This window comes from Crocuta crocuta, unplaced genomic scaffold (genome assembly GCF_008692635.1).
Source record: "Crocuta crocuta isolate KB4526 unplaced genomic scaffold, BGI_CrCroc_1.0 scaffold159, whole genome shotgun sequence".
NCBI classification, from domain to species: Eukaryota; Metazoa; Chordata; class Mammalia; order Carnivora; family Hyaenidae; genus Crocuta; species Crocuta crocuta.
In genome coordinates, this window is record NW_027533263.1 from 2,972,052 (window position 1) to 2,997,972 (window position 25,921).

Here is a 25,921-nt window from a genome sequence, read left to right on the forward strand (position 1 = left end):
ACAGCATGAACAGGGGAGGGTCAGAGAGAGAGGGAGATACAGAATCTGAAACAGGCTCCAGGCTCTGAGCTGACAGTCAGCACAGAGTCCAACGTGAGGCTCAAACCCGTGAAACGTGAGATCATGACCTGAGCCGAAGTTGGACCCTTAACCGACTGAGCCATCCAGGCGCCCCTGTCTGCTGAATTTTAACCAGCATAAGTAAAACTAATTCCATTCCAAGATACAGCATAGTGAAACCATAATAGTTTTGCAGAAAACCAGAAAGAGAAAAATCTTAAAAGCTGCCAGAGAAAAATTCTCTTCGAAGGGATGACAGATTAATAGCTGATTTTTCAGTAATAATGATAGAGGGGGAAAGGTTGACATCATTAAAGAAAAAACTTACCAATCTGTTATTTCCAATCAATGAATTTTTTTCAAAGAGGAAAGTGAAATAAAACCATGTTCAACAAAACCGCTTAATTCACCAGGAAAATAATGACAATTTTCAATTTGTGTGTATTCTATAAATAGTTTCAAAGTAAAGCAACCATTGACAGAACTCCAGAGAAATGAGCATGTGAAAATCACAGGGTTATTTTTTCTAACTTTTAGTTAGTTTTTTTTTTTTTAACTTTAGTAACTAATAGAATGAATATACTGTAAAGATACAAAAGATTTAAACAATAGGATTGACAAATTTGATATAAGGGATTTATGAAGAACATCATACACAGCATACATTCCTTTCAAGTACATGAAACACTTAACAAAAATGATATAGCTGACTCTAGAGCAAATTTTAACAAATTTCAAATGATAAAAATTAGAGTATGTTTAACAATGTGAATGAAGGAAGAAATCAACAAAAAAGATTAAGAAGGAATGTTTGGAGGCCATGAAATACCTTTTTAAATAAACCTTTGATGAAAGAATAAGTAATAACAATTAGAATTTTGGGGGACTTGGATAATAAAAGTATGCATTTTAGAACTGATATGAAGCAGCTACCCATTACTTAGGAAAATTTATGGCTTTAAATAAATTTTTTTAAAGGCTAAAAATTAATGAATTACACATTTGAGGTTGCCAACCTTATAAGTCCTCTACTATATTGTACCAGGATTCTTTTGTGACCAATAGAATTTGGCAAAAGTGGTGGTGATATGTCGTTTCTGAAATTAGAAAAGACGCTGCTATTTCTATCTCACTCTTTGTTTTCTTGTATCATTCACTTGGGAATACCAACTGCTATGTTGTGAGCCCTATGGAGAGACCCATTTTGTGAAGAACTGAATGAAGCCTTGCCAGCCACCACATGAGAAAGGTTGAAAGTGGCTCCTCCCGGGGCGCTTGGGTGGCTCAGTCGGTTAAGTGTCTGACTTCAGCTCAGATCATGATCTGGTGGTTGGTGAGTTTGAGTCCCATGTTGGGCTCTGTGCTGACACCTCAGAGGCTGGAGCCTACTTTGGATTCTGTGTCTCCCTCTTTCTCTGTTCCTCCTCACCTCATGCTCTGTCTCTCTCTCAAAAGTCAATAAACATTAAAAAAAAAAAAGTTTTTAAAGAAAGTAGTTCTTCCAGCCCAGTCAAGCTTTGCTCCAACCCTATTTGACATCTTCATTATAATGAAGGCTCATGAGAAACTCTGAGCAAGAACCGTCCACCTGAGCTGCTTTTGAATTCTGGACCTATAACTCTGATAAAATATTTGTTTAAGTTCCTAAATGTATTTAATTTGTAATGCAGAAATATATTATCAATATGCTATGCATTTCCAGAAGACAAGAATAAATCCAAACAAAGTAGAGTGAGGCAAATTGTAAGGTTATTTTTAATATGAAAATTCTCAAATTTATTGTTTGTTTTTTTTATTATTGCAGGAAATACATGCATATAAGAAGGCTGACATGTATTAACGGGTGTATTTTTTTTTAAGTTTATTTTGAGAGAGCACACATGTGAGCATGGAAGGGGGAGAGAGTATCCCAAGCAGGCTCTGCACTGTCCGTACAGAGCCTGATGAAGCCTGTTGTGGAGCCTGAACTCTTGAACTGTAAGATCACAACCTGTTCCGAAATCAAGAGTCAGACGCCTAACCAACTGAGCCACCCAGGTGCCCAGGAGTATGTTTCATTTTGATAAATCATCTATTATATAACATTTTGGGATTAATGGCATAAACCTAATCTGTAAATGGATATAATCTTAGGAATGTGGAAATGAGATTAATAGTTTCTTTTGCAAATCTTTCTAGTAGTCATGGTAATACAAGGAAATTATAAGGTTATTACAAAATTTACTCATAAAATACTAGGTCTAGAAAATGATGATCACTAGCTTTAACATCACAAAAGAGAAAACTAGATATGTACCTTCTGAAGGACATACAGAGCAACACCTATGTAGTATTTTTTGCCAAAAAACCATGAACCTAAATTTGATAGTTTCTAGATCTACTAATTAATTGGAAATATAGAGGCTGAGGAACATGTCAAATGACAGAAGAATACGTAGTCAGCAGAGTCCTAATGTGAGAAATACTATTTCACAAATGACCCAGTGTCTTCAACAAATAAATTAGGCCAATAAAAGTAGATGTAATGGAAACCTATAGGTTTAAATAGACCTGATAAATACATCAACCAAATGCAATTTGTGGACTTTATTTGGGTCCTGATCTTATCGGACTGTTAAAAAAAGAAGGGCATTTATCAACAAATCAGGAAAACTTGAACACTGATATAAAGGAACTGTAAATTTTTTGACATGTGATAATGTCATAGTTTTAAAAGGTACCTTTTAGGAATATGTTTTGAAATGTTTGTGGATGAAATGATACTGTGTTTGCTTCAAAATAATCTAGTTGATAATGAGGATACAGGTGAAAGAATATTCATGCATGATTTGATAATTAAAGCTGAGTCATTATAAGTATGTTTAAAATTTTGTTTAACAAAATTATTTTAGAAATTAATGAATTAATACATGTAATAGAAAAGATCAATCAAATAAAAAAATTGTTTCTTTGATAAAACTAATGTCAGGAATGTAAGGTTCATGATTATATGTTCTTAAAAATTTCACATTATAACCACCACTTTCAATGCCATTCACAAGGCATATTTCACCTTAAAGATAATATATTCTTAAAAATCTTGTTTAATTTTGCTTAACTAGTGCTTCTCAAACTTGATTAAGCATAGCCATCTTTCTTTTTCTCCTTTTTTTTCTAACTTCACATTGTATTTGCCGTCCAAGTGAACAGTGTCTCTAAGTACTTGCTCAGGAAATGCTGACTTCTCCAGTTTTATTTATTTATTTAACAGGACCGGATATTGTATGTCTTTGATAATACCTTGCTATTTTCTATCTGTCTGGACTTCTTCCTTGAGTATATCTGCTTATAATGACCTGTGAAAAACTTAAAAAAAAATTTTTTTTAATGTTCTATTTATTTTTGAGAGAGAGATAGAGACAGCATGAGCAGGGGAGGATCTGTGAAAAACTTTTGAGTGCTTCAGTTACTTACAATTTTGGCTGAGTCCATAACTCCCTTTTTATTATTTCAGTGCTTTTTATATAACTGCTTTACTTCCTTATGCTATTTTGCATTTATTTGTTTATGCCTCTTTTCTATGGAACAATGAGCACTTTAAGGATAAGATTATGCATTTTTTTGAGGTATAATTGATCTAAGATTATGTTTTACTTGTCATCGTAGCCATAGGTAGCTAGATTCTGTCAGAAAAATTTGACGGATGGCCTGAAAGATGAATTACCATTAATAATGTTTTATTGGGGGGCGCCTGGGTGGCTCAGTCGGTTAAGCATCTGACTTTGGCTCAGGTCATGATCTTGTGGTTAGTGAATTTTAGCCCTGTGTTGGCTTCTGTAGTGACAGCCTGGAGCCTGGAGCCTGCTTCAGATTCTGTCTCTGCCCCTCCCACACTCATGCTCAGTCTGTCTCTTCTCAAAAATGAATAAACATTAAAAAAAATTATTTTAAAATAATGTTTCTGTTGGGGGCAGGATTTATCTTCTTTTCATAGGATGTTAGAATCTACATTATAAATGTAACTGACTTAAGTGAACTTTTACAATGCAACTCATATGTAAGTTGGAAGCTGCCCAGTATTGGTTGAAATATGTATATGTATTTAGAAGTTTATAGTTTTATTATTTATTTATTTGTTTAATTTATTTTTTCAAAACAGCATGTTTATGAACCAAAATTAGTGGCACAGGGCTAACAGAATAATGTTTCTAATTTTAATCAGAAGAAAACTATTTGATCCATTTTGTGAGGATACTTGAAATATGTTTAATAATAAAGACAACCAGCATTATGTTTTTACTTTGATTTGCTATGAGTTTTTGTTCTTTCAGTTTCTTCTGTGGTATCTTTCTCTTCTGGTTTAGTAGCAATCTGCTCTTTTTCAGTAAGGATCATCTCAGTGTGGCAGGGAGAGCTCATATATGGGTTAATCCAACCATGAGCCCTGTAAGTTCTATGGTGCATCTTGGACACTTTGTTCACTTGGATGTGCTCAATGACCAGAAAATCTGTATCTAAACCCTTAAATTCAGCATTACTCTCTGCATTTTTAAACATGTGCAGTAAAAATTCAGTACTGTTTTTGGGCCACCAACCCTGTGTCCAGCCCCACCATTTGGCCTGGGCACACCTACCAACTCCACCATTGTAGCGTCTGAGTGGCACACACTGCTCCTGCAAAGTGACATCTTTCAGATACTTGGGGCAATTTCACATGTATTCTTAAAGTGAACACAAAGACTTGAACCTCTTTATTTGCATTATTGTGGGGTTTTCCGGATCAAGTGAATAGCGAACCATTTATAGAGATTACCTCAGGCCACTTATGGGAAAAGCAAAAGTTTATAGTTTAAAAGTTGAAAGAATATTACAACCTAAATATATCATTGTGTGAAGGAAGTTAAGGTTTTCCCTTTTCTTACCTGTAACCTTACCCCTTAAGAACTAGGTGAAATTGTATGGATCTCTCTCTCTCTCTTTTTTTAATTTTTATATGTTTATTTTATTTTTGAGAGACAGAATGCAAGTGGGGCAGAGGGAGAGGGGGACAGAGGGTCTGAAGCGGACTCTGCACTGACAACAGAGAGCCCGATGTGGGACTTGAACTCATAACCTGAGCTTATGACCTGAGCTCATGATCTGAGCCAAAGTTGGACACTTAACCAACTGAGCCACCCAGATGCCCCTTTATGGGTCTCTTAATTCCATTACCATAAAGCATCCCCATAGGGGAGTGGATCTTAAGATGTAATTTAAATAATCATATTTGGCTAGTGGCCACTCTATTGGACAGCATCTCTCTCAGTGTTTAAACCTCATGCTGTGGTAATGGGGAGCCATCAGAAGTATTTGAACAGGAGAGGAGAAATGATTAGATTTAAGTTTAACAAATCCCATTAGTAGCTGTGTATAGGGAGGAGAAATTGAAGTTATAAAGACTAGTGGAGAACTACATAACAGTTGAAATGAAAGACTATCTTAAACAGTGACAGATGGTTGGACAAATGTTTGCAAAATCAAAGGTGATTCTGTAATTATGTCATAACTATTCTTATTTGAATTATGACCAACTTGATAGCAGAGTCTATATCTTAATAATGGTAAAAAGCATGTTTTGAGAACTGCTAAATGACAGGCATTGTTGAATGCTTTATATGTATTATCTCATTTAGTGCCTTTAGTACTCTTTGAGGTAGGAAATATTATAGATGAAGAATGGATCAGAGAGATGAAAAAGATTTGAAAGGAAAAGAATACACTTAAAATCATTAGGCAAGGGGCATCATGAGATATTTAGATATGTTGCATAGAATATTCCTGTTTTATGGAAGCTTCCTAATTTTTGGCACATCTAGTTATAAAAATAATATTAATACTTGAGCATATACTTTGTGCTAGGCATTGTTCTAAGCCCTTGAAATATATTAGATTATTTAATTTTTACAACAGCTGTGTAAGAAAGATACTATCATTATACTTATTTTTATAGAGGATAAAATTGATATGCAAACATAGGATAACTTGTTTAAGAAAGTAGCTGAGCAGGTATTAGGAGTCTACATAATTTGACCCCAGTATTACTGCAGTATATAATACATTTGTGGGTTGTATTCATAAATAGTGTACAAACGGAGAGAGAGACCATACTGTGGTGTTTCAGTATGCCAAACTCTTAACCATGAAAGTGACTAAGCTTGAAATTTAATTACTATGGTTTCTGGGTGTGTGGAGATCTTTTTATGGTTTTTTGGCAGTAAAGGGTAGATTCTCCCTTTTTAAGAATTTTGTCAGACTGTGTGGAATGTGACTGTTTTATGTTTTAAATTGTTTATGGCCTTGAGTTTCCTGACCCTGACTCTTTTCCTCTTATTTGGTCATTAAAGTTGTGCTCATAATTCAAAGACAGTGTAGTGTAGGGAAAGGAGCACAATTGGAGTCATACATCTTGCATTTTAATGCCAGCCAGTATCAGTTACTAGCTTTATGACTGTGGAAAAGTTATATATGCCACTACATCCCTTTTCTACAGAATGGGGAAATGAAACCTTTGGATAGGTTTAAGGAGTAAATGGAATGAACACATATTTTGAAAAAAATACCTGCTGTAGTAGTGAGCACATGTCATGTGCTCAAAAAACTGTAACTGCTTTGCTTTTACTAAACTAAACATACTCAGATTTAGAAACATATTCAGATTTATGTACCATATCTTTCCCTATAGTTGTTAAGATTCCTAGGAGAACTCTGTACCTGACAACCACTTGGTAACCCTGACCTTTAGACTTTGAACCAGATACTGTAGAGTTCCTAAATAAACTATGAGGAAAAATGCATAAATTATTTATGTTGTTATGAGACTGTTTTGTATTGAACTTTCACAGAGAGATAATCATGTGCTTAATTAAAAGCAACAATGTTAAGGAATACTTCATCAACTTGTATTTCTGGAATCCTATCTTGAATGGATAAATGAGTAAATGAATAAATGAATAATGTACTAGTTGGAAATGAAAATAACAAGTAATGGAACCCTTGAGAAAATTTCTCATATAAGGTAGTACTTTTTCTGAGATATTTCCATTTTGTTTCTCACTGATCCTGTAGATAGTGGCAATTTATGAGCTGATTTTGGAACAGTATATAAATAGAAAAAACAAATACACAAAAGGTCAGCAGTCTCTGCATATTCTGGGAACATTCTTTTAGCAATTCTGATTTGTAGTGTAATGCTTTTATTTTAGGGAAATAAATTACTTGAGTTTCCTTTATCCAAGAGCAGTGCCTAACCAATAATATTTAATGACTGAGTTAGACTTCTGAATATCTTTGAAATTTATTGCAGTAAAGAAGTGTTACGAGGAAGGAAATAATTTTGAGCATCATTGTAATTTATATTTAACTAGACATTTCTGAAGAATCCTTTTTTCTTTAAGTAAATTTTGAGATAAAACTTACAGACTATAAAATGCACACATTTTAAGTGTCAAATTTCATGTTTTGATACAAGCAAATATTTGTGTCACCACTATATAAGAAAATTTCTATCACTTAGGAAAGTTTCCTTTGTGTCCCTTTGTAGTCGGTCTTCTGAAGGACAGCCAGCCAGTGATCTAATTTCTGTCACCATAGCCTGCTCTAGAACTTTGTGTAAATGAAATCATACAGTGTATAAACTTTAATGCCTGGTATTTCTTGCTCAATGTTTTTGAAATGTCTTTTTAAAAAATCTTTTAAATGTTTATTTACTTTGAAAGAGAGAGCGAATCCATGAGTGGAGGAGGGATGGAGGGAGGTAGAGAGAATCCCAAGCAGGCTTTGCACTGTCAACACAAAGCCCAATGTGGGGCTTGAACTCAGGAATTGTGAGATCATGACCTGAACTGAAATCAAGAGTCAGAGGCTTAACCGACTGAGCCACTCAGGTCCCCTTTTTGTTTTTGAAATTTCTGTTGGTTGTTGTATCAATGGATTTTTAAGTGTTATTCCTGAAGAGCATTTCACTGTATGAGTATAGCATGATTTCTTTGTCAGTTAGCTGGTTGATGGAATTTTGGATTTCTAGCTTTTGCCTACTAAAAATAAATCTGTGAACATTTTCGTATGTTTTTGTAGTTACATGTTTTCCTTCTAGGGGCCATGTGGTATATCTATGTTTAATTTTAAAAGAAACTTCCTAACTATTCTCTAAATGATTATACCATTTTATATTCCTACCAGAAGTGTGAGTTCTAGTTGCTCCACAGCTTCTCCAACACTTGGTATAGTCAGGCTTTTTAGTTTTAGCCATTCTAGTGGGTGTTTAATGGGCATTCCTTTTGATTTTTATTTGCTTTTCTCTGGATAACTAATGTTGTTGATCACGCTTTCATATACTATTTGGTCATTTATGTATCCTCTTTTGTAAAGTGTTGTTGAGTTGTCATCTTTTTAGTATTGATTTTTATGAGTTCTTTATATAGTCTTGGTTTAAGTCCTTTGTTAAATGTATGTATTAAGAATATTTTTAGGGGCGCCTGGGTGGCTTAGTCGGTTGAGCGTCCGACTTTCGCTTAGGTCATGATCTCGCGGTTCATGGGTTTGAGCCCCGTGTCGGGCTCTGTGCTGACTGCCAGCTCAGAGCCTGGAGCCTGTTTCAGTCTGTGACTCCCTCTCTCTCTGACCCTCCCCTGCTCACGCTGTCTCTCTCTCTCTCTCTCTCTCTCCCCTAGAAATAAATAAAACATTTAAAAAATCTATTAAAAAAAAAGAATATTTTCAGCTCATGTATGGCTTTTCTTTTCATTGTCTTGATGGTGTATTTCAGTGAGTAGATGTTTTTAATTTTGATTAAGAGTTATTTATTTATTTAATAAATTTATTTTTGGTTTGTGATTTTTTGTGTGGGCTAGCCAAGAAATTTTAGTCCACCCCAAGGTTCCAAAGGTACTCCCCTATATTTTCTTCTAGAAGAGTTTAGTTTTAGTTTTTATGTTTAGGTTAATGGTCTGTCTCTGATTTTATTTTATTTATGCTATTTGTATTTCTAATTAATTCATGAACAAATATTTATTGATCACCTGGTCAGTGCCAGGCATCGTTTAAGCACTTGGTATCCATTAGTAAACAAAAAGAAGTCCCTCATGGTAAGTCCTTAGAAAGGCCTACATTTTAGGGAAAATGACAGATAATACATTAATAACTAAGTAAGTGATATGGCATGGTAGAACATGAGAAACCACCACAGGATGGGGAAACAATAGGATCAGGTAAAGGTTAGTAAGAAGATTTGCAGTTTTAAGAAAGGGTAAAAGGCTTTCTTGAGAATGCCATTTAAGGAATGATTTGAAGAAGATGAAGGAGTTAGCCATTCATCTACCTGGGGGAGGAGCCTTCTGGGTAGAGAAAACAGCTATTAAAAGGCCTTAAGGTGGGAGTATGTCTGGCATGTTCCAGTAATAGTGAGGGACATGAAGTAGAGGGTGATAGTGGATAAGATCCAGAGATAGGGGAGGGCAAATTGTTTAGAATTTTATAGGAAGTTGTTAAGTTGGAAAGCTCTTTGTGTGAGTTACATGGGAAGTCATTTGAGGGTTCACCATACTTAAAAGACATTTTAAAACCATACTTGGGTTTTCCTGAATATCACTCGAGATTTCATATCATTGCTTCTTCAGATTTGTCACTTCATATCTGCTTAATAGGAATGAAAGCATGTTTTCCCCCCTGAAACATACATATATTTAATATTAGTTTTCTTATTTCAGAAAGATCCGGATTACCTGAAGCTGTGGTTGGACAATTTTGTTTCTAGCTATGAACAATTCTTAGATGTTGACTTTGAAAAGCTGCCTACCAGGTATGTAGAAACAATTTCTTATCCTTAGATGAGTTTGTTAATTTGGGCACAAAGACGTCAATGATGACCTATTAGAAGATACTCCTGTATAACCCTACTCTTTGTTAAGAGTATCACAGACTTTGTTAATTGATCACAGCAGGCTTTCCTGCTGAGACTTAGCTTCTAGAAGTAGAGAATACTACTTTGATAAGCTACTAGCCATTGGGTGTCCTGCAGTTCACTTCATTTCTAACACTAACTACCTAGAGTTATAGTGGCAGATCCCGCAAATTAAGGGAAAAGCCCTCAACAAGACTATCCTGACTTCAGCCATCGGTTGCAGGTCTTTGGAGCCACCTGTAACTCTGACCAACTGGCTATAAATTTGAAAGTTTTCACAACTCCTTCAGGTTCAGTGATTAACTAGAAAGTCTCAGAGAACTCATGAGACTTATTTTTTATTTATTTATTTATTTTTTTTAATTTAAATTCAAGTCAGTTAACATACAGTATAATAATGATTTCAGGAATAATTTTTTGTTTTTAAGTTTTTTCTTTAATGTTTATTTCTGAGAGAGAGAAGGATAGAGCACAAGCTAGTAGGAAGGGGCAGAGAGAGAGGGAGACAGAATCCAGAGCAGGCTCCAGGCTCTGAGCTGTCAGCACAGAGCCAGACGCGGGGCTCGGACTCATGAACCGTGAGATCATGACCTGAGTTGAAGTTGGATGCTTAACTGACTGAATCACCCAGGTACCCTGTCAGGAATAGTTTAATGATTGATCCCTTGTCTATTAACACTGAGTGCTTATCCCAGTAATTGTCCTTGTTAATGCCTATTGCCCATTTAGCCCACCCCTGCACCCTAACACCATACCAGCAACCCTCAATTTGTTCTCTGTATTTAAGAGTCTCTTATGGTCTGTCTCCCTGTCTGTTTTTATCTTATTTTTGCTCCCTTTGCCCTGTGTTCATCTGTTTAGTTTCCTAAATTCTTTGTATCAGTGAAGTCATAATATTTGTCTTTTTCTGACTGTTGAACGCACCATACTTATAAGTATGGTTTTATTATAGAGTAGGGCCTTAGAAAATATCTTGGAAGAGATGAAGTATTCAGACTTTTCAAAGCTAGATTTAAAAATCATAAAATGGGGGGCGCCTGGGTGGCTTAGTTGGTTAAGCGTCCAGCTTTCGCTTAGGTCATGATCTTGCGGTTCGTGGGTTTGAGCCCCGTGTCGGGCTCTGTGCTGACTGCCAGCTCAGAGCCTGGAGCCTATTTCAGAGTCTGTATCACCCTCTCTCTCTGACCCTCCCCTGCTTACGCTGTCTCTCTCTCTCTCTCTCCTAGAAATAAAAGTATTAAAAAAAATCATAAAATGGGAGAAAAATTCAAATTTTATGGGAAAGTACTAGTGAAAGTATAAGCCCACATCCCAGGTTAAGTTTTTACTATATCTCAAACCATCTTGAAGACCTTGTAGTTATTAGGTAATGGAGGTCAGATTGGCTAGGGTAAAAAGCTGGAGAAATGAGGAGGCACCAGATACTTTTAGTCACAAAAGGAACTCCATTTATAGATATATTGAAATGGAAGGGGAGAAATGGATGGTGATTGATGATGATGAGTATCTAAAGAATTAAAAATCTTCAAGGAGGAAAGTGTTTGTAGTTTGTGGCTGGACCTAGGCAGTAAGTGGATAGGCCTGGCTAAGTAGAGTCTGGAAAAACAGGAGCCAGATCATGAAATGCCATGCATGCATTGCTAATAGACTTTGATTTTTTGTTATGGAAGATATGAGGCTCTACTAAAGAATTTTCTGCATGAGAATGTCATGATCAAGTTTGCTTTTTAAAAGTCCTTTTGGGGGGCACCTGGGTGGCTCAGTCTGTTAAGCATCTGACTTTGGCTCAGGTCATCATCACACGGTTTGTGGGTTCGAGCCCTGCGTCGGGCTCTGTGCTGACAGCTAGCTCGGAGCCTAGAGCCTGCTTCATATTCTGCATTTCCTTCTCTCTCTGACCCTCCCTTGCTCACGCTGTCTTTCTCTCTCTCAGAAATAAATTAAAAAAAACATTAAATTTTTTTTTTTTATATTTTTATGTATTTCTAGGAGAGAGAGAGACAGCGTGAGCAGGGGAGGGTCAGAGAGAGAGGGAGTCACAGACTGAAACAGTCTCCAGGCTCTGAGCTGGCAGTCAGCACAGAGCCTGATGCGGGGCTCGAACCCACGAACCACGAGATTATGACCTAAGCGAAAGTCAGACGCTTAACCGACTAAGCCACCCAGGCGTCCCATAAACATTAAAAATTTTTAAAAGTCCTTTTGGTAGCATTAGAAGGTTGAATTGGAAAGGGTTGAGACTGAAGGCAAGAATCCCAGTTAAGAGGCAATTTTAATAATTTAGAGAAGAAATCATTAGAGCTTTGGACCAAGGCATTGAACTTAAGAAAAGATGTGTTTAATGCTCAGAAAGCACTAGTGCTTCATTATTTATAAGTATAGTTTCAGAGTTCTGTATTTATTTATTTACAACAGGTTTTAAAAGTTGAAAAATATTAAATCTTGAACTCAAAGTAATATTACATATTATTGATCCACTCCTCAAAAAGTATTTTTGTACTTTGTGCTTAGAAGTGCTTTTATTTTAATAATTTGCAGCTCACATTAAATCATGAGCCTAACAGCACCTGGGTTGCTCAGTAGGTGAAGTGTTTAACTTGATTTTGGCTCAGGTCATGATCTCACGGTTCATGAGATTGAGCCCTACATCAGTCTCTGGACTGTCAGCTCAGAGCTTGCTTGAGATTCCTCTCTCCCTCTCTGCCACTCTGCTGCTTGCATGTACATGCTCCTTCTCTCTCTCAAAATAAATAAACATGAAAAGGAAAATAAATTGTGAGCCTAAGGATTTAATTAATTGTGAGTCAGGATTTGGGCGTTTGAGTGCTTGGAATATTGGAATGAACTCTTCTCAAGTTTGTAAGATGCACTTGTTATACAAGTCTTCTTTCTTGGAAGGTCATTTCTAAAAACATTGTATAGATGTATATTGTCACTGTATTTAAAATCAGATGAAAAATACCAGAGCATTGCTTTATTCATGATTTAGTTAATTTAAAATTTTATTTCATATCTGCCAGGAAACTACACCATGAATTAAGATTTTACTAATAGAAGTCTTTCAGTTTTTCAAGTGAATACTTTGTGCAGGATGTATAAAACAAGTCTATTAACCTTAAAGATAACAAACTCATAGATAATCCTCATTTAAATTAAACTGACTTTCTAGAACTTCTAAGTTACAGAAGTCATAATGCAAGACAAAAAGTGCTTTTACCAGAATTTAAAGCCTTGAAATCTAAGCTGGACTTTTTCCTGTGTTAGATGGAGACAATAATGGGCAGCTGTTTAATACAGACATTCAGTAGCCAAACAGAGGAGTGGAACAGATTTCTGGAGATTGGGAAGTTTCAGCAAAAGGAGCTTAGTATTGAGGACAGTAAAGTCCTAGTGGTGGGAAAATGTTTCCACATTCTTAAATCCTCATCACATTAGCAGCATGGCCAAAAATGTCAACTTTACCTGTAAGTCATGTTCTAACCAAGCCCAAATTTTATAATGAGTGTTAGTAAATACAACAATAGATTTCTCTTTTAGAAAAACTAACTTTTTTCTGTCTAGTAAAATTTTTTAAAAGGCAAATAGAAAATGGGACAACTCAGGAAAAAGGGAACTAATCCTTTAAGTAACTAGGATTGAATATTAGGAAGTCTAATGTTTCTTTGTTGTTAACTTAAGTTTTTTGAAAAGTGAGTAGGAATAGTTTAGCTTAGTCTTGAAAATCAGTTACATTTTTAAATTTAAATCTCTATTATTTTGAAATCACCTCTTTTTAGGTCTTTAGCAGGAAAGAAGTATGTATAAAAATGAGAGTTTTTCTGGTATTACCTATAAATAAGAGAGAATGAAAGCATTCAAAATACAAGTGAAGGGATGCCTAGATTGAAATGAAATGTGTTTTTGTGACGTGGTTATAGAATTTGACAACCTTGGAAATGTGTTTGTGATTTCTGTGTAATTAATGTCAAGTGTTTATTTTATAAAGCACTTTATGCTGTAGGGTGGTTCAGAAAGAGGCTAAAATATTTATCATATATATTTATGTGACTTTTGGTAATGTGGCTCAAGTTTCTCTGGCTGCAGTGAATAAAATAGCTTTATACTCAGTGTAAAAATAGTAGTAAATCTTCATATTAAGTGTTATCTGAAGAAGAGACTATTATAAAGCATAATTGTCATTTAATTATTGGAACTTTTCATGGTGCTCTTTTGCGATTGGGTATTTTTCTTTATTTATTTTGGGGGAGAGAGAGAGAGAGAGAGCGAGTGTGCACATGCATGAGTGGGGGAGGGCCAGAGAGAGAGAGAGTCCCAAGCCCGCTTTGCACTGTCAGTGCAGAGCCCAATGCAGGGCTTGATCTCACAAATTGTGAGATCTCATGGTTTGGGAGGTCATGACCTGTGCTGAAATCAAGAGGTGGACATTTAACTGACTGAGTTACCCTGTGATTGGGTATTTTTCTTAAAAGAGATAGGAAAATTAGTATTCAGCGGCTTATGAAAAGATTCTTAGGCTTTAGTAATCGTATATTTAAAATATAGTTTTATAGTTCTTTATACATATTATAGCTAAAAATGCACATTGCCTTCTTGGTTTCAGAACCCTGTGAAATAGGGCAGATGATATTACAATTTTAGAGATTAGGGCAGTTCAGAGATTAAATAAATGCTTCATGGTACAGAGGTGGAACTTAAGTACACAGGTCTTCTCACTTTGATTCCAGGGAAAGTGTGAGAGAATAGCCAGACATATCTGGTGTTGGTTTTTGTCCATTAAGAAACTGATGGTCATCTTACCCAAAAACCAGATGTCACAAAATATTGAAATGTTATTTGAACAAAAAACTTAGAAAAAATTGAAATATTACTTAAAAATGTTCTAATGCTCCTGCTTGGATTTCTCTATTTATCTGTTTATCTTTCTCCTTTCCTTGTGCTGGTTATGTTCTCTCCCTCTTCTGACCACATAGCTTGGGAACCTATAGGTAGGTGAATATTGTTTATTTAGTAAAGCAGTTGAAAGATATTAAACTATTTACAGGTACTTCGTTTTTATTTGCTAGTTATTGTTTCTTTTAGAAATGGTATACACACATACATGTATACACATAGATTTTATTTCTAAGTAGATGTTGAACTACTTTATATTCTAAAAATTTTATTTGGTAATAGCACAATTGAAGATAGTAAAGAGACTTTCTTACTCTCTTTTCTGTAAGCCTCTTCCTGAAGTAAGACTACTTATTGTCCTCTACTAATCTAAAGTGTTACACTAATCTTCTGGTGGTGCCTTGCAGAGAAGGCACAGAACATCTGAAATAAAAGAACCTCTTAAGAATTTGAGGTGAAAATGCAATTCTTTCAGAGTGCCAAAGATTTTCTCCCTGTATTTAATCACCTTTCTTACTTTCCCTCTTAATTGTAGGGTTGATGATGTGCCTCCCGGAATATCTCTACTTCCTGATAATATTCTTCAGGTTCTAAGGATCCAGCTACTACAGTGTGTTCAGAAAATGGCAGATGGGTTAGAGGAACAGCAACAAGCGTTGTCAGTTTTGCTCGTCAAGTTCTTCATTATTCTTTGCAGGTATCTGGTATAAACAAACTATCTGTTTTAAATAATTATTATCAAAATAATAGTGTATTATTTATTATAGCTAATGGTGTTTGTTGCTTATATGGAGCTTTAAAGGTTGAGTGCACAGTCTGAAAGGCTTATGATTTATTATTATATTAGAAAGCCATTTACTTATTTGTTTATTTATTTATTTAGTTGGTTGGTTAGTTAAAGTAGTTTCCATGCTCATTGTGGGGCTTGAACTCGCAACCTGATATCAAGAGTCACATGCTCCACTGACTGAGCCACTATTGGAAAGCCTTTTAGTTACCATACTTAGTTGTGCAGAGATTCAGCCAAGATTCAAAAAACAAAAATTGCTTTAAGGACAGTGACAGGATTTTTTAACCAAGAACTTTTTGCATCTGTATTTTCTGTGTGGTCCTTATCTGTAAACATTTTTACTGCTGTGGATTATCATTTGTGAAATGTATTTTCTAATCTTTAGTTTTATAATTTTACCAATGAAAGTATAATTATCTAATAGCTTATATTTCCTGGGTTTATAGATAATTAGGTCTCTGGTACTTAAATTTTGGTGTGTATAATTATCAACTGGGAAGCTTAATAGGAACATAAAGCTTGAGCTTTACTTACGAAAATTCTGACTCCAAAGAGTTTGGCCATTCTGATTTCTCATGAATTGCTCATTAACCTGCATATATAAATTTAGGAATGGTTGGGTTAGGGGCATTGTATGCCTCTTTAAAAATCTCTCCTTTTTGGAATACATTTCTTACAGTATATATTATTATTATTTTTTTAATGTTTTATTTATTTCTAGGAGAGGGAGAGAGACAGCGTGAGCAGGGGAGGGTCAGAGAGAGAGGGAGTGACAGACTCTGAAACAGGCTCCAGGCTCTGAGCTGGCAGTCAGCACAGAGCCCAACGCGGGGCTCGAACCCACGAACCGCGAGATCATGACCTAAGCGAAAGTCGGACGCTTAACCGACTAAGCAGGTTAATGATCAATTCATGAAGCTTAACTGACCCAGGCGCCCCAGTATATACTATTTTTTAACAAATATTTTAGAATTAGTAGTCAAACAGGGACGTAATTTACTATGCATTTAGTTACCTTTCACTTAATTGTTGATTGCATTTGATTGCAGGAATCATGGAAAATTTGAGCAATTATTGCTAAAATGATTTCTTCTCTAATTTAGGCTCTTCCAGAACTGTAGACTGTTTCCTGATTTTGTGCTCTTTATTATCCTTAAGCTTTAGAAAAATAATACAAGAATTAAAAGGGTTGAGAAAAAAGGGTTTACTTAGGTTATAAGACATAAGTTGGTGTGTTGATTTCCTATGTTTTGTCCTGTTAACTACTTAGTACAGTTTTTACAGAAATCAGAAATTCTGTAGATAAATAACTGTTTCTCATTTGTTTCTACTTTGTGATACTTTTCAATTTTTCTATAATACATAAATGTTTATCAGCATGTACTTCTTTGACGTTTTCTGTGTATAGTGGTAGTTAAATAGTGCATGATGTGTTTTTTATTACATTCTTAGTGGGAAAGCAGTTATTATATTGATTTTAAGTTTTAATAAATGTCATTTATATTTCATTTGCCAACATGTATTTTCACAATTCAACCTGAATACACAAGCATACATTTTTCTCACTATTCATATATAACACATATTCTTTTTTTTCTCACAGAAATCTGTCTAATGTGGAAGAAATTGGGACTTGCTCATACATTAATCACGTCATCACTATGACAACACTCTACATTCAGCAAGTAGGTGTGAATTAATTTATTTCTCCTTTTGCTTTACTGCGAGTAACTAGGTTTTCCTTTTTTTAAATATTATAATTAGTAAAGTTAAATGTTTTTAGAGGAGGTAATAATTGAGAAGAAAATTAAAATGACCATTAGGAACTATGTATTTTAGACATCTTAAAACATATTTAAAAGAGAAGCAATCCTTAATATATTTAAGTAAAATTACTGTTTTATAAATGGCTTTTTACAATGATATAATTTGTCAGCTTACATATATTTATCATCAAATATTCCTCTAATTGAACACATACGCTTTTTTGCAAAGATGATTGGGTATCCATTTGAAACTCTTCCTAGGCCATTTTTAATATTTGAAGAATTTAATATTGAAGGGAATATCTATTCCATATGATTAACTGACTCTTTAAACTCAGTTGGAACTTAGGTTATTTGAATAAAAATGATTTATTAGATGATGAATGAAAGGTATTGTCTTTTAATGATCTAGATGAGAATGTAATACAGTTTAACATTTTTAACTAAATACAATTTTATGTTTAACTCTACTTGCAGTTAAAAAGCAAAAAAAAAGAGAAGGAATTGGCAGATCAGACATCTATTGAAGAATTTGTAATCCATGCATTGGCATTTTGTGAAAGTTTATATGATCCATATCGGAATTGGAGGCATAGAATTTCAGGGTATGTCATATAAATCATAATGTTCACTGAAAACCTTACTGTCATAAATATATGTAATTTTTCAATGCAAGTCTTATTCTTTATGAAAGAAATTGGTAAGATGTGTATAAGACCCCTATCTCTATCTCAGATAGAGAACTATGTTGAAAGTAATGTATTAGTGAAAACTGCCACTTCCAGATAGTAAACTTACTCTGAACTTTTATTTTGTAATGTAGTTGAATGCTAATAATCAGATAGGAAAATTTCAAAGTACTGTAGCATCAAGTAGTGTGTACATATTTTTCAGGAAAGTTCTCTTTTTTTTAAGCATATTTCATAATATGGAATTGATTGTTAACAGTATTTTGTCTGCTTTTAGTTGTGGAGCTTATGTCAGCTAGGGTCTAGTCAGGAAAACAAATCATACTAGGCATTTTAAAAGGATATAGTAGAAGGAAATTGTTAAATAGGTATTAGAGAACTCAAAAAGCAAGGAGGGATAATGATGTAATACAGAGAAAGTGACTTAAGGAAGCAGCTACTTCCCTAGGGGTGTAGGATAAAAGGAAGAGATTGGAGTTATCAGAACTAGAAGTTTGGAGAAGAGGACCTGCAGTATTGGGTCTCTGACCTCTGGTGAAAGAGCATTGCTTATCTGTGCAGGTATCACTGGGCAGCCATGAAGAAGCTAGTGATGGAATTGCCAAAAACAGCTTCAAGACAGGAGCCAACTGGTTGCTACAGTTAAGAACTGTTGGCTGGTAAAAAATTAGGAATCAGTTTCTTTTTCACTCTCCTAGCCTTCCAGGCTCCATTTAATATTCACTGCTGGTGAACCCAACAGTGGAGTACTGGAAAAACTGAAGTATAGTGTGCAGAGTGCCTGTCACAACCTTACAAAGCAGATAGAATATAGGATGCTGGGTTTGCAGCTTAGTGACAATAGTAGAATTACCAGTTCAGGGCTCAAAAAGAAGAGTACTTCATTTATAGTCTTTATACTCATTCATCAATTTGGTTCTCAACTAGTCAGTGATTTTGCCCCCAACACTCCCCTTCCCCCCAAGGCTTTATTACATACAGAGAAGATGAGTTCATTCCTTCTTGGCAGCCACTTTCCTATGGCTGCCAGGTTGCTCAGCTTTTCTCTCTTCCTCTTAGCCTATGTGTTTGTCCCCACCCTTTTCTTGATGAATATGAGGGCACTCTTGTCCTTGGAGACCTTGAGCAGCTCCGTGGGAGCAACTGTGCCTCGGCTTAACTCAGCATTCTTCTTTGTGGCCTTTGTTGAGGCTCACGTCTATAGGGTGGCTGCTGCTCCTCAATGCCTCCCTTAATGGAAGCCAGTATTCTATTTTGACATTTATGGCAGGGATTTCTTAAGAAAATGATATCTCTTGCTCTCACTCTTGGTACTTCCCCATCTTCCACCTTAAGATATGTTAGTAATGGCAAATCTAAGATAACGTTTTAAATTTTGAAACAGTGTCAGTTTTTCTTTGCAAACAGCAAGACATATACAGAAAGAGAAACATGAGATCAGTCGGAAAATGACAGGAGACGTTTTTAAAGGAATCTTAATAAGAACGAAATGAATTTAAAGTTGGGAGAAGGAGGGGGCCCTGGGTGGCTCAGTTGGTTAAGGGTCTGACTTCGGTTCAGGTCATGATCTCACAGCGTGTGAGTTTGAGTCCTTTGTTGGGCTCTGTGGTGACAGCTCAGAGCCTGGAGTCTGCTTCTGTTCCTGTGTCTCCCTCTCTCTCTGCCGCTCCCCTGCTCACGCTGTCTCTCTCAAAAAAGAATAAACATTAAAAAAAACTTTTTTAAATCAAGTTGGGAGGAGAGACAATACAAAAAGTATATTTGACAACAAATTAAAACAAATAAAATTGGTGAATGAAAACAAAAACAACTTTTGAGAGCCAAAAACAAGAAATTTAAACACTGTAGCATAGAAAGAGAATTCTACATATATTAGATGACAACTGGAAGAGGAACAAAGAATCGGGGATGAGTGGTGGCAATGAGTGGCATGAGTGTGTGTGTAATATCATGTCAGGAATTATGCTGGAAGCTGTCCACATATTATCTCTAATAGGCGTAACAATTTTGCTGCTAATGGTAGGAACTGCATCAGAGGTAAATGGTAAAGCAGAGGTTCAGACTTGGCTAACTTTGACTTTGATAGGGAAATGAAACATACTGCAAATAAGTCATGGAATTAGGAAAAATCTATAGCTCATGGGAGGTCTATACAAGGGAGCTATAGCAGTAATTTATACCTTATATATTAATCTGATTCTGAAGTTAAGTGGAAACTTGGAATGTATATATTTTCTTATTTATTTGTATTTGTTGCTTACCAAAACAGCTAAAATAGATTTAGCATTATTCCAAATACAGAGCCATTTAAAATATTTCTTGTTTGATGAAATATATGGATTTTTTTCATATCTCCATATGCAGTTTGATTTGATTGAATAGATTTTATTAATCTATTGGTTCAGTTTTGATTATGTTTGTAGCATCTTAACTTATTTAGAAAGATTTCGTCAAGTGGAACTAAAGTAGATGTAGGGAAAGAATTCTTCCCCAAAAAGGACTTATTCATTCAAGCATTTATTTAGAAGTATATTTATTGAGTTTCTACTTTGTGCCTAGTGTAAGTTTAGTAGGACTCATTACCTGCCCAAAGATAAAAACAAGTTAATTAGACTTAATTATGCCATGGGGCTTCTACTGGTCAAATCTGGGACAGTATATACATGAAAATAATTAATTGCTGTAAAGAATTATAAACTGGCTCAGTTGGTAGAGCATGTGACTGTTGATCTCGGGGTTGTAAGTTTGAGCTCCATATTGGGTGTAGAATTTACTACTTAAAACAAAAAGAATTGGGGCACCTGGGTGGCTCAGTTAGTTAAATGACTGACTCTTGATTTTAGCTTAGTTCATGATCTAATGGTTGGGAGATCGAGCCCTGTGTTGCTTTCCCTGCTGAGTGTGGAGCCTGCTTATGGTTCTTTTTCTCCCTCTATCTCTCTCCCTTCCCATCTCCCTCCCCATCAAATTTAAAATATATATATAAACCATTTAGGAAAAAAGGAATTAATGAGTTCATACCAGTAATAGATGATCAGTAGATAGGCAGATGGGTGGGTGGATGGATGGATAGAGAGATATAGATAAGGGAGAAGGACACTTGCTTATAGTAGAAGGCCAAGTGCCAATTAGTAAATGTACAAGGGGTATTGGAAAAAAAATCATCGGTATAAACAAATTATAAGGAAAGATATGGATCAGGGTGCTAAATCTACGGGAAGTTTTGGTAAGCAGTATGTATTTTGCATGATTTTAAAATTATTCCCCAAAGATTACTTCTTCATTGCAAAGGAAAAATTAGTAACTATTTTGTATGGTACTGGATAGTACATTGATGGGATTACCAAAATTAACATCAGTGAGAAGCATATGGACATCTGTGCCTCCAACTGTGGTGTTCTAAGGACACATTATTGCTTTTATAGTATTCCAACCAAGAATGCATAATCTGAGTCTAATTGAATGGAAATATCAAGCAAACCCAAAATGAAGATCATTTTAATGAATAAAAGGAAGGAGTGTAGGACAGTATTCTTTAAAAATATCATAAAGGCTGTGGAAATGTTTCGGATTAAAGGAGGGAAAAGACCGATGATAGCTAAATGTAATATCTGGATACAAAGCTGTACAAAGAGGGGAAGAAAATGATATTAAGGATATTTTTGGGTCAGTTGACAAAACTGGATTATGAAGGGTGGATAAATATATTATATTACATGTATTGAAATTTATACTTAAACTGTGCTGTTGTATAAGACACTGTCCCTTTTCTTAGCAAGTATTCACTTAAGTATTTAGAAGTGCCAGAATATATATAATTTCCTTTTAAATGTTCTGAAAAATGTTGTATGTGTGAATATATGTATATATAAATATGTGTGCACTGTATACATGGGGAGAGAGTGAGCTAATGATAAACCATTTGGGATAAAATTTTAACAATGAACCTGAGTAAGAGATATTTGAAGTTCTTTGTACTATTCTTGCAGCTTTTGCGAGAGCTTGAATTTATTTTCAGATTAACAGTTTAAAAATTAAGAAAGATAGTTATGTCCTAGGCATGATGGTAGAACAAGAAAGAAGCACAAAATAATTGATCAAGGGACATGAACTTAGAAAACTAAGATGCAAACTCGTTTATGCAGTCCTCAGAAGATTGGTATGTATTAACATCTGCTGCGTGCCAGATGCTTGACCCAAATATCAGATAATAATGAAACAAGTATTCTGTGTTCTAAAAATGGTACAAGACTAAGTTCATCTTTAGTTCCTGTCTTATCCTATTGAAAACATGTAGTACAGACTACTTATGCTTTAATGTTTGCGTTATGTGTAATGGTTTTTACCCCTTTTATTTGTGTTAGCATATTAAATTTTACTGTAACCATAATGGGAACTATTTATGTTCATACGTTACATCTAATACAGGGCCTATAGAATGAGTCGTGAATCACAAATTGTGGGAGTATATTTTTATGTTGTTACTAAAGGGAGAATTTTTATTGTTGGTAGCACAGTAGTTGGATAGGTATTTGGATAGGATATATCCAGTCTCTTATTTCATATAACTTATATTCATATAACTTCATATTTCATATAACATAATAAATGTGCAAAATGTAAGCAATGTAAATAATCTCATGGAAAAACCTAACTGTAAGCTAAATCATCCTTTTAAAATTAATTTTTCTACCTCATTACTGAATTTTTTTGAAGGTGTCGCTAAATTTTTAACTCTAGTAATATTTGTATTATCTTAAAGGTATAAAAATATCAATAATAGTAGTATTTAAATAGAAATCCAATAACGTTTGAGTTTAAAATAAATACAAGGGCGCTTGAGTGGCTCATCTGGTTAAGCATCCGACATTGGTTCAGGTCATGATCTCACAGTTTGTGAGGTCAAGCCCTGTGCTAACAGAGGCCCTGTGTTAACAGTTCAGGGCCTGGAGCCTGCTTTGGATTCTGTGTCTCCTTCTCTCTCTGTCCCTCCCCTATTTATACTCTGTCTCTCTCTCAAAAATAAACATTAAAAAAAATTAAATACAAAATGTGATAATTCTTTGCCTTCTCCACAATGAAAATAGGCACAGATTTGGAAAGCAGTGCAGTAGCAGATAGTATCTGATATGAATTCTAGTAAATCTGGATCTTAGAACTGTATTCTGCCATTACTCAGTCCAGCTGTGCCTGTCTTACTGGCTTATTCTGTGGTCAGTTGACTTTGCTTCCTTGCTTTGAATATAAGGAAAATAATTCTAATATCTCAGTTATGGTTGTTATGAAGAAGTCATCTTAATCCATTGCTTTATCTGTAGATCATATTTAGATGTATGGAATTTCTTTGTGGCTGTTTTTCAAACATTTTTCATTTTTGTTGCTTTTCTCTAACAATGTTAAGAGTTTTTTCAGGACATAAAAAATTCTGAGTTATTTTATTTTATTTTTTTAATTTTCTGCAGTCCGCCAGTTGAATATGCCATTATAACAATAGCCTTTACACCCCAAAACCCACACTGCATTGTCCATCTAAGAGATTCATTTTGTTTTGAAATGTTTTTGGTAAAGGCACATGCTATTTGTGTTGGCCTTATGAAGTCTGTAGAAATATTTCAGCTATCAAAAATACTAGAATTGTCATTAAAAACAAAAATGACCCTAGTTCATACTAGATCTACATATTTAAAATGGAAGAAGGCAGTGGCATGGATTCTTTGTGTCCAGATGAGATTTCGGAAAATGGCAAAGAGTGGCCTGATTTCTGATGAATTTAGTTTCTACTATGGTAATAAGCTCTACAGTCTGAGATGTCAGATTAGCAATACTGCTGAACATGTTCTTTTACACATTGGAGATTTTATTGTATTTTATTTTATTTAAGTTTATTTATTTTGAGAGAGAAGAGGAGAGGCAGAGAGAGAGAAAGAGAGGGGATCCTAAGCAGGCTCCACACTGTCAGAGGAGAGCTGGACATGGTGCTTGAACTCATGAACCGTGAGATCATGACCTGAACCCAAACCAAGTGTCAGATGCTCAACTGACTGAACCACCCAGGCGCCCCTACAGATTGGAAATTTTACTTTATTAAAATTTATTTTTTAAATTTTGAGAAACAAAGACTGAGCATTAGTGGAGGAGGGGTAGAGAGAGAGGGAGACACGGAATCTGAAGCAGGCCCCAGGCTCCAGCTGTCAGCACAGAGCCTGACACAGGGCTCGAGCCCATGAACCATGAGATCATGACCTGAGCTGAAGTCAGACGCTTAACTGGCTGAGCCACCCAGGCAACCCTGCAAATTAGAAATTTTAAATGCCTAATTCCTTTATCTATTTCCAGTTGTTTAGAAACTTAACCTGCTATGTTTCATCATTAAGCATTTAAAATTTGTTTGCTTAATTCAAAAGAAGAAATCCTTTCACAGGTCAGCATTTAAATTATTGGCTAGACTTCTTTTCAAGATTATACCAATCCTAGAGATGTATTTTTCAGTACCTAAATAAAAAGTAATATACTAAATTTATAGTTGTTTCTGTAATTATGCCGTCTCTACCTGCTCATGTTGTAATTTGATATTAACTTCTTTTTAATGATAGACGAATCCTTAGTACTGTGGAAAAGAGCAGACAGAAATACAAGCCAGCTTCTCTCACAGTGGAGTTTGTCCCTTTCTTTTATCGTAAGTATCAGTCCTAATTTCTCTTAGATTGTGATGTTACTCTGATTATTCTTTATTCTTAAATTCTTATTCTGATTCTGTTTGATTCAGCTTTGTGTATCTGTAAGATAAAGATTGTAAGGACCTATCACTGGAGTACTTGATTCATATTTTGCTCTGATCTTTGTTCTTACTCTTACTTAATTTACTGTTCTGAAAGTGTTTTTATTTTGAGAAGAGCTTAATATTTTAAGGACTGTAGTATAGAAGTTCAGAATTTTTACAGAAATAGCATGGGGACCCAGCCAGTGCATGGCCACTGCTCAGGAGCCTAAAACCAGGGCCTCCTGCCTGGGCACTACCTGGCTGGGCTGTGAGATGGTGTTGGCCTTGCGGATGAGGCCTTCCTTTGCGATTGGGGCTTTTCAGAGCCTGAGTGCAAGGCTAAGCCCAGGCTGTGTTTGGGAAAGGGGACTAACAGGTTTGCTCACCCCACAGGTAGATGGGGTAGGGGCAAAGAGAGCTTTGCATTATCCTTCTCTTCCACCTCTGATACAAAATTTGATGCTGTGGTTGGATTTTATTATCATGGATGATGAGTTGCAGTTATTAAAGAAAAATTTTATGGACAAGCACTCCCAAGAATTTGATGACATGGGAGAGAATAAATTCACTTATACACTTATGTTTTTTTTTTAATTAAAAAAATTTTTAATGTTTGTTTATTTTTGGTGGGGGGAGAGAGAGAGAATGAGCAGGGGAGGGGCAGAGAGAGAGACAGAGACACAGAATCCAAAGCAGACTCCAGGCTCTGAGCTGTCAGCACAGAGCCTGATCGTGGGCTTGAGCTCACGAGCCATGAGATCATGACCTACAGTGAAGTTGATGCTCGACTGACTGAGCCACCCAGGCGCCCTAACCTACACACCTGTTTGTAATGAATATAGTTCTTTGGTAGAAAAGTCAGATTCCTGGGTTTACTATGGGGACTTGCACAGCAACTTTACGGTACCATAAAGGTGAAGTGGCTGGTGACGTGTTTGACATGCTCTTCATGTTTATGGATTTTCTAGCTTTTAAAGAAGTGTTTCAGGGCTATAGAGCAGAAGGAGAAGGCTGGGTTCTGGGTTTAAGCAGTGGTTAGTGGTGACTTTG

General features: G+C 35.4%; 1 protein-coding gene across 9 annotated transcripts in view; it reads left to right on the forward strand.

Moving 5' to 3' along the window:
- The window catches only part of NBEAL1 (neurobeachin like 1), a 174,880-nt gene that overhangs the window by 12,828 nt on the left and 136,131 nt on the right, over positions 1-25,921 (forward strand). For 8 of the 9 annotated variants that reach the window (XM_077747670.1, XM_077747675.1, XM_077747676.1 and 5 more), the window contains exons 3-7: positions 9,783-9,874; positions 15,402-15,563; positions 17,260-17,341; positions 17,900-18,027; positions 24,705-24,787. In XM_077747670.1, coding sequence (XP_077603796.1) covers positions 9,783-9,874; positions 15,402-15,563; positions 17,260-17,341; positions 17,900-18,027; positions 24,705-24,787 — 547 coding nt within the window. Of the gene's footprint in view, positions 1-9,782; positions 9,875-15,401; positions 15,564-17,259; positions 17,342-17,899; positions 18,028-24,704; positions 24,788-25,921 lie in introns of those variants that run through there. The other variant, XM_077747677.1, reaches the window with a different exon arrangement.